This window comes from Drosophila subobscura, chromosome E (genome assembly GCF_008121235.1).
Source record: "Drosophila subobscura isolate 14011-0131.10 chromosome E, UCBerk_Dsub_1.0, whole genome shotgun sequence".
NCBI lineage: Eukaryota > Metazoa > Arthropoda > Insecta > Diptera > Drosophilidae > Drosophila > Drosophila subobscura.
In genome coordinates, this window is record NC_048531.1 from 10257436 (window position 1) to 10272890 (window position 15455).

The following is a 15455-nucleotide window of genomic DNA, read 5'->3' on the forward strand; positions in this document are numbered from 1 at the left end:
TCCAATTATTGAAAATGATTTAGCTTGATTATAATTTTGAAGGTATCCGGTTCTATTTGTTTGAGTCTTTTATCGATTTCTTTAGAGAGGGATCTGAACAGGATCAAGACGAAGAAAATTCCTGGGGCTGACTAAAAGTGTGTGATGTGTGTAACCAAAATGTTCAAGTGAATGGAACAATCGATGTGCAATTGTAATTGTTGCTGAGCTTTCGCTGTAGTTATTTAAATATTTTTCAATTGGCCTTTGAGCTGTTCGCGGTTAGATAGCATACAATAGAATAGAGTAGAGTAGGTCTAAAAGATAAGTTCACGTTATAGATTCTAGAAGTAGTCTTAGAGTAGGCGCTTGTATGGATGCGTATGTCCTAGAAGGTAAGCAGAAATATTATAGACTGTGCAATAAGTATTATCATTTTCATTATGATTAAGCGAACGAAAGTCGATCCGTGGAGGATCCAAATAGATATAGATATAGCGTCATGCAAAGAGAATTATAACAGAAAAAATTAAGCAATTACGAATTATCCGTAGTGCCATGTGCCAAAAAGAACTGCGGCCCAACGAATCTTTAGTTTCGAACGTAACCCCGTGCGAAGTACCGCCTGCTCAGCGGATCCCATTGGATCCCATCCTAAGCCAAAAAGGAACAAAATCTGTGCAAATATGTGCAAAATGTGTGTGTGTGTGTGTGTGTATTTTGTGTGTTGTGGTGTGTTGTTGTGCAATGTTTTTCCTTCCTCCGAACATCGTTGGGGCCCGCTTAGACCTCGGTGACGGGACGCTTCTCAATCCAAGCCTTTATCGGCTCCAGGGCATTGATGGCATCGACCACGCCACGCAGAGCCGGGTACGGCTCCAGCAGATCGCGCTTCACCATGTAGTTCATGTAGTCGGTGATGCCGGCAAAGTAGACATCGGCCCAAGTCAACTAAAGAATGGAAATCAAATGGGACATGAAGACTCGTGTAATTCGAACAAGTACGAACCTTGGCCAAGGCCAAGTGGCCGTCGTTGTCCTTGACGGTCTGCTCCAACTTCTCCAGATAGAATGGAATGACCTCGGCATTCAGGGTGACCAACTTCTTCTCCTTGATCTCGTCCTCCGGCTCGTACGAGACGACTGCAATTTCTATACATTAAAAATTCAAGAGTTAATCAAGGACACTGAACATGAAACTGGGGCACACATTGCTCGCTACTTAGACGGAAGTCGTTGATGGTGTCAACAACAATGTCGATCTGCAGATCCTCCCACGGAGTGGCACCGCACAGGCCCACGGTCTTGGCCAAGAATCGGGCCATCGAGATGCTCTGGTGCACACGCTTTCCATCCACCTCCAGCACGGGCATCTGGCCCATGGGCATGGCTGTGGAAGGATCAGGATTACTAAACTTCTTTCCCATCAAAAAATAAGTACTTACTCGGCTTCAGGGCTGGCCATTCGTCGCGTGTGACGCGCACATCCTCGTACTCCAAGGCGCCATAGGCGAACAGATAGCGAAGAGGTTCGGCCAGAGCCTTCACGTTGAAGTAGAACAAGGTGTAGCTGTGCTTGATGGGCTCAGCGGGCTCGGCGGGTTCGGCTGGTGGTGCGGCCTCGCCCTCGGCTGGTGGTGCGGCCTCGCCCTCAGCTGGTGGAGGAGCCTCGCCCTCGGCTGGTGGAGCGCCCTCGGCTGGTGGGGCGCCCTCAGCAGGTGGTGCTTGTGCTTCGTCGGCCATTTCTGCGCTAACTCAATGCAATTCCCTGTACAAAAAAAAACCAATTAAATGATCAGATTCGATCGAGTTTCGCTACGTTGTGAAATATTTTGTAATTTAAATTTCCACTATCTGTCACAAATTCTGTTTATGTTTGTGGAAGTTCCTAATCGTTAGATAAGGTGAAAACTACCTGATAAATGTTTGTGCTGCTTCTGACACTGAAGTGGGTCAGAAATGCGTGAGTGATAAGGGAAACATACACTGATCGTAAATACTGATAAGAAATGTGACTAGAAGATTCTGCACACGTTCTGGAGGTACTTTCATTGTTTTATTTTAAATATAAAATTGGTATGGACTGCCTTGAGATACGTAAATAAGTTGGGTACTTGCCTCCTCTGTATATGGATCTTTTTCAAGACCATGCAAATACAAATAAATCATTCAAGTTCGCTCATGGCAACAGTTGACAGAAAATATAATTACCATAATACGGCAATAAGTGTATGTTACAGATAGATATGTGTATCAAGTATTTTCCTATGGATGAGAGCGGAAATGCATTGATTGTCTGCCACAGACATGGCACAGGCACCAACACACCCACGCACATCAAAGAGACTGGCACCCCAGCAAGCCCGATGCTTCTCGGATTGCTGAGGCAAGCTCAAAATCTTTGGGGCGTTGGCGCTGCTGGAAGAACGCAGCTGGCAGACGCCCCTTTTATCCATTGTAGTCGACAGTTTTTAGTTGGTTGGTTTTTTTTTGTTTCATGTGTCGGATAAATAAAATAATGAAACGTGGGCAGTCTTGAGGATGGGATGGGATGAGGGTTCCTCCTGTGGATGCCATGTGGAACGTAAACCAGTTTTCGATTGATTCCCCCCAAGTACCAGATCTCTGCCTTTGCCATGCTTCGTTGGCAGATTTTGGCAGGGCGCCCAGTCAGTCACCAAGTTTCCTGCCCCCGCTCCCGTCCCCCTCCCACACAGTAATGGCTGATTGGCCGCCGCTCTTCCGCTGCAATTTGTCGATTCGATTCTCTGTGTCTCAAATTGCAACAATCGATTTGACTTTTCGGCGTTATCTGTGTCCGTCCCGCACTCGTTTGATCCGTCCGAGCCTGTATTGCTGGCTCTTTCACACTTGTTGCCATGTTGGCTCTAATTGAATTTAATTTGGTCCCCCCCCTGACCATCGGGGGGTGGAGAAAGCAGATGAAAGTGTTTCGGTGTCATGATTTAATTAAATTTCGATTTTCTGATCTATTTTGGCTCTTTTATCTGTCACTTTGGCAACCAATTCGAATTTGTTCGTAGGAAAAGGTCACAAATTGAAGAGAATCGCCAAGAAAATTGTTCAAAGATTATCCAATCCATGGGAAACGCCATCTTTCGGATCTTAATGGGTCAAGGACCTGAACACCTGAGCTGAGCGATATTTCAATTCACGTGCGAACTGAAATCCGACTGTCCAGATGGACAATTTACTGGGACCGATTAGAGATTAGAGAGCACCTTATCACTGGCATTTACCACAAGTCTGGGGACCTCAAACGGCACCTAAATATAGTATACAGACTCGATTGGCGATAACGCATGGCAGTCACATTCAATTATCTGTTAAAGCATTTCGGAAATTCAAGTATTTCTATTTTTCATTTTTGTTTCGGAAAGGTACCAATTGGGGTTATATAAGGAGGAGGGTGTGCACTCAGATCAGCCAGATGTTGATTGAATGGAGAATCGAGTGGGGGAAATAGTGTCAGGGATCTGGGATCTTGGTTTCAGTTCACTTTGGTTCAGATTGTCCGATTCGAGTACCTCACGCTTCGAAATTCGTTCACGCACTCCACAGTCGACGACGGGGGACAACACTCGGTCGATTCAATTCGATTCGATTCGATTCTATAATATTCTATATTATGCAGTTCGAAGAGGGTTCTGGCTCTAGTCGATCTGTCGGTCCACACACGTCGTTGTCCTTCACATATTTGCTTGCGAATGATTCGAGTCGAGTGGCCGGCGAGGACTGTGAGGGTGCGAAACGAGTTCAAAACTGATTCGTCTTCGAATCAATTGACCCACAAATCAATCACATCGGAGCCAAAAACAATATACGCGATTCTATATTTAGAACCGACTCGACACGAACGCGTTTCGGCTTTCCGATTTCCGATTCGGCGGAGTTCGAAAAATGTTTTCCAATTTTTGGCAAGGGTAAACCTTTTTTCGATTGTGCGTAAATTACATCACTGCGCGCAGTCGGAGTGCCCGAAAACTGACCTCCTGGCAATGGGACACCTTCACACACTCTTTGGAATCCTTACCTCAAGTTGCAGTCAAAAACTTCAGGCTGGCTGGATGGCTGGCTGGCTAATTGGAAATCGGGCTGGGGTTCGCTCTCGCTCTCACACGCTCACTATCCTATCTCCCTCTCTCACTGGGATGCCAACACACTGAACCGATCGATCAACTGCAACGATTGCACGCAACTGAGTCCCAGTGAGTGGCAGCGCTGCTTTTATACACACGCCACACTCTGCGACGCTTTGGCGCTCTCTCTGCCCACCGCCGTCCGCTCATTTATTTTGCCAGCTTTGCACTCTCTTCCGCTGTTCCAGCTTTGGGAACCGAATATTCCGTCGCCCGTTTTGGTGTCTGCTTATTCTTTCGCCCGCTTTGGTGCTGTGCCGAGAGAGGCTTGTTGCAGGTGTGCGTGTGTGTGTAAGCCGGCCGGTGCGAAAAGATGAAGAGAGAGAGTGAGAGAGAGCAAGGGCGTGGACGAGAGAAAGATCGCGAGAGAGAAGAACATCTCTTCCGCGTGACTATTTGCGAGGGCGTTGAAATGCAATGTTCTTGCGGAATTAGTTAACATATTAACCATGCAGCTGTTTATCTTAGCATTATTTCCAACGTTCTTTTCATTTATTAGATTCTGCACGCTGGGGAAGGCAGACAGCTGCCGAATTTGCATTCATTTCACGTGACTCTCTCCACCAGAGTTCACTCCGTTTGTTCTCTCTCCAGTCTTCCGCTCTTCCGTTATGGGTTTCGTTCCAGGAGAGACTTTTAAAAGCTTGGTTTTGTTGGACAATCTTTGTTGGCCTTCAATTATGAACCAATTATGAATAGTAGCCGAAAACAGGAAGCAAATATTGATGTGGGCTTTTAATGGATGATGTTTGCTTAGGCTACGGTTTGGACAATAGTTTAAACAACGAACAAGAAAGCAAGAAAAGCATTGACCAAAGTTTTTGCGAAATGAACTTAGCATTTCTCTTACCTCTTTATTTCGGCTAATTTCTACCTGCACACTCTCCAGCTTGCTCCCTCGGTTTCGGTCTCTCTCGTTTTGGGTCTTTCTAGGATCCACTAAAGCTCCGCTTGTCAATTGCGTTGCTTTTGGCGTTCTATTATGCACCAATTATGAATATTAGCTAAAAATAAACAACTAATATTAAATTAAAAGCAGTTAAATTTGTCTTTTTTTACTTCTTGATTGATGGTTTAAGATGTCCCACACACACACTCACACACGATGATCTGTCCCCCACCACAACTATTGTTGAAAATTTTCCACTGTTGTCGGTAAAGCTGTGCCAGCATTCGGTTAATATAAACATCAGAAAATAATGAGAAATCAAAGCTATCTGATCCATCGGGAAACTCGAAACGTGAGCGTGGGGCGCTGCTGGTTGCTAGTTGATGCCCCGGACCGACTGTCGCGAATCGCCGACGCCGGCGACAGTTGGGCGGGGAAATTTGAGTGGCTCCCTGGCGGCGGCTTATGTGGGTGGCTTCTGGTAGCCAATCTGTTCTTTGTGTTGCTGTGGGAGGTAAATACACTGATGGGCCCTGTAAATGAGTCAAAAGTTTAATTCAAATTGTTCGGCAAACTCCTACAAGAACCACATTGAACCATGTTCCTCCTAGATGGACCCACAAGTGGCACAAAAGAGACACATATTTAAACTTCCCGCCTAATGGATTCCGATAACAGAGGACACATGCAACGATAGCTATCGATATATAATATTGAACTCAACAGCTACATTCTATCAAAAGCTGAAATGCATAAAACTAATATGTAAGGTAAAATGTAATGTAAAAATGTCTGTAAAATCATTTTATGGCAGAATTTTCGAATTTATAAATCCGATTTTGTTGCGTTTTTTATTAAGAATGCAATTAATTACAATTATTAGCTCGTAAACTAAATTACAAAATTCAATTTGTGAGTTTATCGCATTTAATTTGTTTACTTAAAAAGAATCTAAAAAATCACAGCCCCCCGCCGATAAGGGCTTTCTGTACCACTTTTAATCTTAGCTGCAGCTCAACCTGCTAATAACCTCAAGCTGTACGGTTAACTCTGTATTGGTTTCACACAAAAAACAATTTCACTTGGGGCTCCCCCAACAAAGGGAGTGGCTGGGGGCGGACTGAACTTTATTTGGGCAATTTTCGTTGAAGTACGTTCGAAAATGTGCAAAGATAAGCAGAAAAGAGTAGAGGCTGAAAACTGAACCCAACAACAAAAAAAGAAACCCCCCAGAATGCAAAGCCAGTGGCTCAGATCGAGTCAAACACCATGACAAATGGGCAATTTGCGGCCTTTGGTTGCGACTGCGTGTGTTCTGCGCCGTGTGTTGGCGTTCTCGATTGGAGAACGAACCCGAGAAGTCGAGACCTCGACCGATAAGATATGACAATCAATTCCGATAACGCAGCAATTTCCAACACATTGCAAGAGGTGCGAGAGAGTCGAGTATGAAATTAAAACGAAAGTTGGCGAAACTCAAACAAATGATCGTGAAATATTTTGTTATACCATTTATAAGCGTATTTTACAACATCCTGGAAACATTTCCGGGTCTATCACTTTCGTTATCAGCAGAATTCTTGGATGGAATGTGTAGGGTTTGACCAAACTCTCTCGTTCCTGCATGCAAATACTATAAGGGACCATGGGAAGTCTCTCCACTCGCGCGAAACGCTGCTCTCCAGTCTGCGGCGACTGTGGAGAGTTGCTTGGCCTAGACTAATTTGGAATTTATGCCGCCCGCCATCCGACGCTGCACAACTGCAGCAACAATAAAGGCGTGCTGCAGAGGGGGGGCAGAGCAGAGACAGAGACAGACAGCAGAATAAGCTCACATTTTATCACAATAATTTGCTGTGGAAAATGCGACACAGAACGAACGGAAAGACCGCTAAGCCCCGCGAGAGGCACAGAGAGGGAGCTGGAGACAACACAGAGTCTGGACTGCAATCGCAATCTAAATAATAAAAACCGAGCCATAAAAAGAATTATAACTAACTCGCAAAAGCAAACAGTTAAAACAGAGAGAGGGAGAGTGAGAGGGAGAGGGAGAGAGAGAGTCCCAGCTGGCGGAGAGCGCAGTCGACTATGATCAAAAGAGAACCAATGCCGCCGCTCAGCTGCTCTGCTGCAGTGCGAATGTCGGCGTCGGCGGCCTCTCCACAGTGCGAATTCAAATGCACAGGTGAGCGAACGTTACCCCGTCTGTCGTCTGTCGTTTGTCTTTTTTGTATTTGCGTTTACCGTTCAACGTTTATCGCTGCGTCAGAGATCGCCGCCGTCGTCGTCGCCGTCTCTGTCTCTGTCTGTGTCTCTGGCGACCGTGTTAAACAGAATTGTTGTCAGCCGAGCGTGTCAGAGCAGCGCCATTGTAAATATTGCGTATACGCAGCGTGCGGTGCCTCGCCGAACCCGTGACCTTAAGCTAACAACAAAAAATATCAGATAACTTCCAAGCACCGACCAAGACCGCTTAGAGCTCCCCTTAATGTAAGTGTCAAAACGAGTGAAACGAATACGGATTTGAGACGCGAATAACGCCATCGAAATTCACTGGGAGCCCTGCACGCGCACCCAGAAATTGTCTCATTAACACGTGCCCACAAATTATGAAATGTGCAAATTTGGAACAAATCAAACTGCTACACAAAACTATGGTCACAGAGCCAGCGCCAAATGTGGAGTTGTTACGATCCATTTGTTTGCCATGTTTCCACATTGGAAATACGTTTATTTGTGTCTCTCGTTTTATACTCCGAATTGCTGTTGGGTTGAGTTCCCCCCACTGATTCTCGCCGTGCCATTTCGTATCAGCAGCGAGTTTTTCCCACTTCTAGCTTTTATCGTTGTTTGCTTTTTGCTCATTATTTGTATCATTGTTATCGGCTGACTAAACAGCAGTGATCGCACCCGTACCCGGACAAAGCACAAAAAAAAACACCTGGAAAACATTTGCACTTGTCAGAAAGGGAGAGAGAGAGAGGAGCTGCTAAAATTGATCATTAAATTGCAGTTCCATCCAAGGTTTCTTTACTCGTACTCAATATTGATGTTGATAGGAATCATTAAGATAGTTCCCCTTAAACGGGCACCGGAAATTCCTGGAAAAGGCCTTAAAACTATTCACAGATTAGCACAAAACGAGTTAGAGGCATGGAAGTACAGAAAAAAAGGCTACTCGACTCGATTGCAGCTATAGAAAACCAATAAAAAGCTGCAATAAATCATTTTATAACCAATAAAACAGCAAAAGTGTTCCTTAGATTGTGTAGACTGATAAACACTCCCCGAATATGTACACTAATCCCACTCCATTGCGGGTGCTGGGCACTCGGAACACAATGGCACTTGCATGTGACGACGCTAAATGCCCAATTAGGCGGCCATAACCAGTTTGAGTTCTATAAATAGGTATTGAAAAATCCCCTCCAAGGCATAAAGAAAGAGGTTGGAAGCGCAGTCAGACGATTAGGAAAGCGAAGAAACTTCACAGCCGACTTTGACCTAGTGAAACTCTGTAAAGTAGAGAGACCTTCAGGCTGAGTCAGCAGAGATAAGAACAGAATTACCTGAGGGGTACACACGCTGCACCCTGCAAGTGGCTCAATTCAACGAGAGATCGTAACCTCTAGATAACTATTCGCCTCCCCTGATTAGATTGTTGCCAAGGCGCGTCGCGGCTCTCATTAACTGTTGTCTTTTTATCTAAATGGGTCATAAATGGTATACACAAATGATGTTCGCCTCAATCACGGCTGAGTGTAACATTTAATGCTGGACACGATACACGATTACAGCACACTGCAATGAATTGGGAGAGAAGAGTTTGGTGCCAATGGTCAATGTGGAGACTCACCTGGGGGTTGGTTTTTATCGATGGTTGTCCCATGGGTCAGGGCGCAGCTGGTGGAATCCTTGCTCTTCACTGAGGGTGCCGCAAATGTCTACGATCTGTTGGTCCTCCACTTTAACCACAAAATATAGGAGAAATACGGCAAAAAAATAGAATGAAAAGCCCCATTTGGGGACAGTCTAACAATTCCCAAGGCAGCTTTGATGGGGAGAGAGAAAAGGGCTAATGTGGAACCCATTCAAGTCGCAGCCAATTCCGGAATTGAAAGATGCCAACTTTAGTGACTTTCTTTTGTTGGAAGGGAACTGAACCTCGGCACTTACGTGAGTACTTCCTACCAGTCAGGCCCTCGTATTAGCCCGTTTCGCTGTTCATTTGCTTTTTTATTCGTGCCTCAATTGCGGTTTCAGTCGCTTTGCACTTGTTTTTGCCATGCTTTGCCATGCCAATAAAACAACAAAGTCAGCGTCACACATAATTAGCTGTGTACCAGCCAGAGCCAAAGCCAAAGCCAAAGCCAAAGGCAAAGCCAAACAGAATGTGTGACTCCGAGTATGCAAACGGGCGGGCAGGCAGTCTACCTTCCTCTATCTTTCCCACTGTCGCTCTGCGCCTCAGACAACTTGACGTCACTTGTCATACAAGTATAAATAAATCGCTTGTATCTTATGGTTAAACTTTGAGCAAACCCATACATATGCTCGGGCTCTGATGCGATTATCGTTGGGTTGCTGCTGTATGCAGAAACTTCCTGAATGATTTGTGGCAAAGAAAAAACACAAGCAGGGTTTCCCATTGCTTTCCAACACTCATTCAGGATAACGCTAACGCTGTGCAACACTAATCAAGGGCGCACACAGTGACTCGCCTCGTTAATCCCTTGTCATCCTCTCTGCGATCACGTACAGCCCTCGGAGTGAGTGTTCAGCCTGTCACGCCCACTTCCCCCGCCCTAAGTACATGCTTAAGTACTTCTATTCGCTATTTGTTTACTTAAAATACTTGAGCGACAAATTGCTTTAATTACGAATTTCTGTTTTGCAGCGCAATAAAGCAACGGCATAAGAATCAAACGCAAAAAGGAAAAGGCAAAGACAAGAGCGCAACACAAACACACACACACACACACACACACACACACACAGGAGATACGTGTGCGTGTAAGCAGCCAAAATAAGATAAAGATTATATATGTATGCATATGCAGAGCATGACAAGAAACAAAAGTAAATAAAAATCCCCCGCAATAAATGCTGAAATTCGCTGGAGAGTAGCGGGAGAAGCAAATCAAAGCAAAGCAAAGCGAAGCGTGTGCAATAGCTAAGAGAGAGTGTTTGTGAAGAGAGAGGGAGAGACAAATTACGATAAGTGTTATCAGACAGCAAGAGAAACCAACAACAAATGGCCGACTCCGATCTCAGTCCGCTGCCGTTCCGTCGCGAGCGCAATCTGAGCAACCGAAACTTCAACAAGCGCAACTCTCGGCGCCGCATTAGCCAGCAGCAGGCGGCGGCGGAGCAGGAGCGCCAACACAGTGCCAACATGGAAGCCGACGGCGCCGGACAGCGTGACAGTACCGTGAGCAGCAGCTCCAGCTCCTTCCAGCTCTCCTACTCGGTCAACTCCGACACGGAGAGTGCCTTCCAGCGGCGCTCTCTGCTCAAAATGCGCGAGCCCGAGGAGGTGGGGGAGGGCGAGGCAGCGCCCCAGACGCCCACAACGCCAGATCCCGCGTGGCTCGATGTGCGCCAGAAGGTGCAGCGCTTCGAGACGCTAAAGACAACCATTGGATACCTGCGCCAGGAGAGACACAGCCTGAAACTGCTCGAGAACCGTCGACACCCGTCGTTCGAGGATTATGCGGGGGAGCACAGGACGCCGCCGGCCACACCGCCGCGACGCATCCGTCTGCCCGGCCTGGCCGGCAGTCGGAGCAGCTCCATACCCAGCACACCCGGCACCACCACCAGCAGCAGCATCAGCGAGGTGCGCTCCGAGGACGAGGTGGATCAGATATCGGACTTTGAGACGGATCCACATGCCACCAGGGAGTACGTGCTGACAGAGAGCGCCTCCGAGGTGTTGCCCGGCCATGCCGCAGAGGACTCGAACGATGATGAGTCGAGTGGCCAGCAGGTGCAGCGTTCGATCAGCGTCGATCAAGCAGCAGTAGCAGCAGCGGCGAACCACACATTGCCGCTGAAAATGCGCAAAGATCCAGATTTTCCAAGGTGAGTTTTGACCCTGCCCAACACTGAGGGCGGCCTTCCACAGTGTTGATTAAGTAGATTTCGCGGTCGTTGAGCTTCCCCCTTTTGGTGTCAGAATCCAATTATCCGAATTTAAGCATAAAACCCCAGGCAGAGCGAGGCATTCAATGCATTCGCCACTCGACGCTTAATTGGCAAAGTGTTAATTCAGTTTTGGAGCACTTTTCGCTAACTGGTTTGGTCCGGGGCCAATGGACATGCCCGCACAAGGGAAGCGGCAACTGGCCCAGCCGGCAGCTTGCTCTGGCCGAGAAGTCATTCCCAATAACTATTGGGAAATGTGTCAAAATTTATAAAATGTATCTGTGGGAGTCGGTTGCCCCGGAGCAGCTGCAGCTAGAACATGAATGGACCACAGAAGGAGCAGGAGAGAGAACCCGCAGCCAGAGAGGAGGAGGAGGAGGAGGAGCTTGTGAGGCGGGATGCAAACGAGACAACGATAGTGATGGAGGAGGTGCAGGTGCACCCACCCGAGCTGAGGCAAAAGGTGTCCATGGCAACGTCGACCAGCGACGATCCATTCCCATCGCGAAGAAAGCAGAAGCGGCAGGAAGGGGACTTAGAGGCGGTTGAGCAGCCAGTAGCCGTGGCCACAGCAGAGGAGATAGAGGAAGATCTGCACGGGCAGCACGAAGGGGAAGTGCAGGAGGAGAACAGTCGAAGATCTTCGCTGAGAAATGTCCATAGCAAACGTTCTTCCAGCAAGAGCAATGTGACAATAGCCGACTCCACGTCAGAGGAGGACTTGGAGTCAACACAGCGGAGAACGGGCAGTGAGTCGTTTCTGCAATGGCGAATGTCCTCCATCGCGATGCAGAATATGGAGACATGTGCGGAGGGGGTCAGTAGTTCAACCATCGTAGTGGTTCCCGGCAAGCATTCGAAAGTCTCATGTTCATGTGTTCTAGCTGACGGGCTTCCTGGTGACTGCCCTGGCGATGTTCATGCTGATCATGATCTCCTGGTTCCTCATCATGCAGCTGGACTTTATGCAGTACTGCGTGAGGTCCATGTGGGAGGCGTTCGAGAGCGCCTTGGGCATCTTCGACTCTCGCAAGACAATTCTGCGGCACATGCTGAGATCCGACTAGAGGTGATTCACTCCACTCCCCATGTAAATATGCTCCTCGCAGTGTCTTTGGCTTCTTCAGTTGCATAAGGGTTGGGTCGGTGGGTCGCTTATCAGTCGCTGCTTGTGACTCACTTGGCAGCAGCTTTGGGGGTTCGTTTATCTACACTCTGCTGTTGTTTGGGCTGTTGGTTCTTCCCATACAAACATGAAAGATAACGAGCCACTCATGAACCGCTGTCTCTCCTTTTGTCCACAGAAACTATCGCTCCACGCCGAGACGAAAGACTGAAATTATTGGCACAACAAATCAGCATCTCGTGGGCAAATTTCACTCGGTCTACCAGCCCAAGGATGAGTGAGTATTCAGCACAAAGTCCCTTCCACGTTCTGTTCTTTATTTAGCTCTCATTCACGCGTCTTTCAGGGAGGAGGAAGTGGAGATCGAGCTGCGGGACAAGAGCGACAAGTGCGTGCATCCCATACTGGAGGAGCTGATCAAGACGGAGGAGGCCTACGTGAACAATCTGTACACGGGCTTCGAGAACTATGGCGACATCTTTCAGCGCAAGGACCTGCCACTGGGTCTGCGCGGCAAGAAGTACGATCTCTTTGGCAACATCGAACAGATCGCCGAGTTCCATCGCGACGAGTTCCTGCCGATGCTGCAGCGCAACAAACGCGATCTGAAGCGCCTCTTCGACGAGTTCCTGCAGCTGCTGGATGTAAGCTTATCCCCACAAATCGAACGCTGAAGTGGGTGCTCATCCTTTCTCCTCTATTTTTGTAGCAAAACTGCTTCTATGGCTACGTGATCTTCACCATGAACAAGCAGAAGTCATTGAAACTCTGCGATCTCTACAAAAACTACTTCACGGTGAGTTTGCGATTGCATTTCCAAGTGGGTTCAATGTAACTTATCTTTGCTTTGGTTTGTTTTGTTGCAGAATATACGCCTGGAACGCGACGATAAGCTGGGCATCAATAGCTTTCTGGTGCAGCCCATTCAGCGCATGGCCCGCTATCCCCTGCTCCTGACGCAGTTCATCAATGTGAGTGCGAATGCAGCAACAGACAGCAAACTTTAGCTAACAATTGCAATTCCCAATTCCCTTTTATTAGACGTTCTTCAAGAACCGCGACATTGTGATGAAGCCGCTCATTGAGTCCTGCTGTCGGCTGGAGAAGCGACTGCGCACCCTGCTGACCACCACAAACGAATCGGAGATCATCAACGACATTGTGGACTGCCATGAGGTGAGTGACTCCCGCACCCACTCCCACTCGAGAGCTCCTTTCTAACTGTTGGCTCTCTGTTCGGGCAGTTCAATGTGTTCTATCAGGGCAAGTTTCGGAAGGTGAGCGAGTTCCAGGTGTTCGACTGCAAGCAGAAGCGCAGCTACCGGTCCAAGGTCTTCATATTCGACAAGTGCATCATCTACACGGAGATCAAGGGCAAGCATCTGCTCTTCCACGGTCGCTACCCCTGCGAGCACATTGGCATCGCGGCCAAGACCAAGTCCTTCACGCTCTTCTACGAGCGGCGCAAGCAGCAGGAGTGCGAATTCACCGCGGATCCGGCACAGATCACGCTCTGGCTGGACCTCATACGCGACATGATCAACAACTTTGCCAACGAGGAGCGCCAGAAGCTGCAGGAGCGATACTGCCGCGAGAACGATCATCTGCACCGGAAGGCGCCCAGCTTCTCGCTCTACCGCGACTCCAATCGCTTCAGCACCGACAGCGGCATCGGCAACATTTGGATCATGCCCAAGCCGGACGAGGAGACGGCCAGTAATCGCAGCACTTGGTATGCCAACTCGTAGGCAATAAACCACCGCCCCAGAGCCAGTGCGGGACATGGCACTTGGCAGTCCGATCAGATCGGTCCATGGGAGACCGACAGTTAATAGATTTCGCCTCGCACGGAGAGCAACTTCCAGTCCGGAAATGCTGCGGACAGCCCCCCAGGGGCCATTTCATGGCAAAATGGAAAAGCGAAAAGCGAAAGGAAAAGGAACATTTCAAGTTGAAAGCTAAATCACCAAAAATATTACTCTAAGTTTAGTTTATTGTTTAATTAAATTCTTTATAAAATTGTTGTTTTATTATTATTGTTCTCTGGTGCCTAAATATTTAAGATTCCATTAATCAAAGTTAGAGTAATGGAAAACTGTTAAACAATAAAGTGGAACTGAAGCTAAAAAAATATTTTATTTTATTCCATGTAAAACCCACCTCAAAGGCACTCCGCCTGATTATCTCTTCACTCTTAATGGGGGAGAAATAATTTACAACAATAACTTACAAATATCAGCAACTTCCTTGCACTTTCTCAGAGATTCTCACACGCCTCACAGAGAGACGTCAAAACAAATGTGAATCCATCGTGGAAGGTCGGTCTGTCGGTCGCACGCCATTGGCGTTGTCATGAGAGTCAGACGTGGGACAGCTGTTGGCCCTTCCCTCTCCTACACCCTCCTCCACAACATCGCTCTTAACAACATTGTTAATGATGCGACACGGCATGCCACGCCACACGGCCAACAACTTGTTTCTGGCTGGCACTTGCATGTATATAAATAAACAAATGGCGCATATAAATAAGTATGAATAAAGTATTATAAACAATTATTGGTATTGTTTGCCTGGGGAATTGCAGCTCATCAAAATCGCCCTGAAATGCTCGCCGTTTATTTATAATATTTCTCCGCTTTTTGTTGCCTCATCCCGGAATTCTTTTGATTTTAATTGGATGGGCGGGATGGGGCGGGAGTGTCTGACTCGCTTATTGTCTAAAAAATCAATTGTGGCGCATAAACAATAAAAACGAAAAGCCAACAAGTTGATTTTGTGAAATTCGCAAATGCAAACGACATCAGTGACGGCAATAGAATGCTCGCAGGCAGAGAGCCGTTTCCCCCCGACCGATCTCTGTGAGATCATCGCTAAAGAAATTCGCACGTGATGCTGAGGAAGAGGGGAAGTGAGATAGGTCCAAAAAACTATTCGAGCTTTGATGTATGACCCCACTTGGAATGTTCCCTCATTCACTCAGCACAATAAAGTTCAAGGGGAAATCAAGCTTTATGATTATATGGCGAGTATATTTTGGTATGGCTGGTAGCCGTAATTACAGTTATTACGGGGCCATTAACCAAAGCTCCCTAATTGGTATGCAAATATCGAATAGCAATGGATCAAATCGCATTATTGGGGCGGTCATAAATCC

At 47.2% G+C, this 15455-nt stretch overlaps 2 protein-coding genes and 1 long non-coding RNA gene across 4 annotated transcripts; 1 reads left to right on the forward strand and 2 right to left on the reverse strand.

Moving 5' to 3' along the window:
- Positions 1-231: 231 nt before the first annotated feature.
- Positions 232-4193, reverse strand: LOC117890082 (glutathione S-transferase S1). 2 transcript variants are annotated; one of them, XM_034794741.1, is made up of 5 exons: positions 4034-4193; positions 1425-1747; positions 1202-1369; positions 989-1131; positions 232-930 (listed from the first exon to the last, which is right to left on the reverse strand). In XM_034794741.1, exons 2-5 carry the CDS (start codon positions 1720-1722, stop codon positions 763-765), a joined length of 777 nt encoding a protein of 258 aa, XP_034650632.1. In that variant the 5' UTR covers positions 1723-1747; positions 4034-4193; the 3' UTR covers positions 232-762. The 2 variants fall into 2 exon arrangements, with proteins under 2 accessions (XP_034650632.1, XP_034650631.1); XM_034794740.1 differs by lacking the exon at positions 4034-4193 and adding an exon at positions 3528-3731.
- A 4198-nt stretch (positions 4194-8391) lies between these two features.
- On the reverse strand, positions 8392-9031 carry LOC117890201. The gene is made up of 3 exons (XR_004648562.1): positions 8885-9031; positions 8598-8829; positions 8392-8543 (listed from the first exon to the last, which is right to left on the reverse strand). It is a non-coding gene; the product is annotated as an uncharacterized LOC117890201 (long non-coding RNA).
- Positions 9032-9925: 894 nt separating this feature from the next.
- LOC117890199 (triple functional domain protein) lies at positions 9926-14328 on the forward strand. The gene is made up of 7 exons (XM_034794906.1): positions 9926-11112; positions 12480-12578; positions 12648-12945; positions 13011-13097; positions 13168-13272; positions 13343-13477; positions 13546-14328. Exons 1-7 carry the CDS (start codon positions 10283-10285, stop codon positions 14047-14049), a joined length of 2058 nt encoding a protein of 685 aa, XP_034650797.1. The 5' UTR covers positions 9926-10282; the 3' UTR covers positions 14050-14328.
- The last annotated feature ends 1127 nt before the right edge of the window (positions 14329-15455 follow it).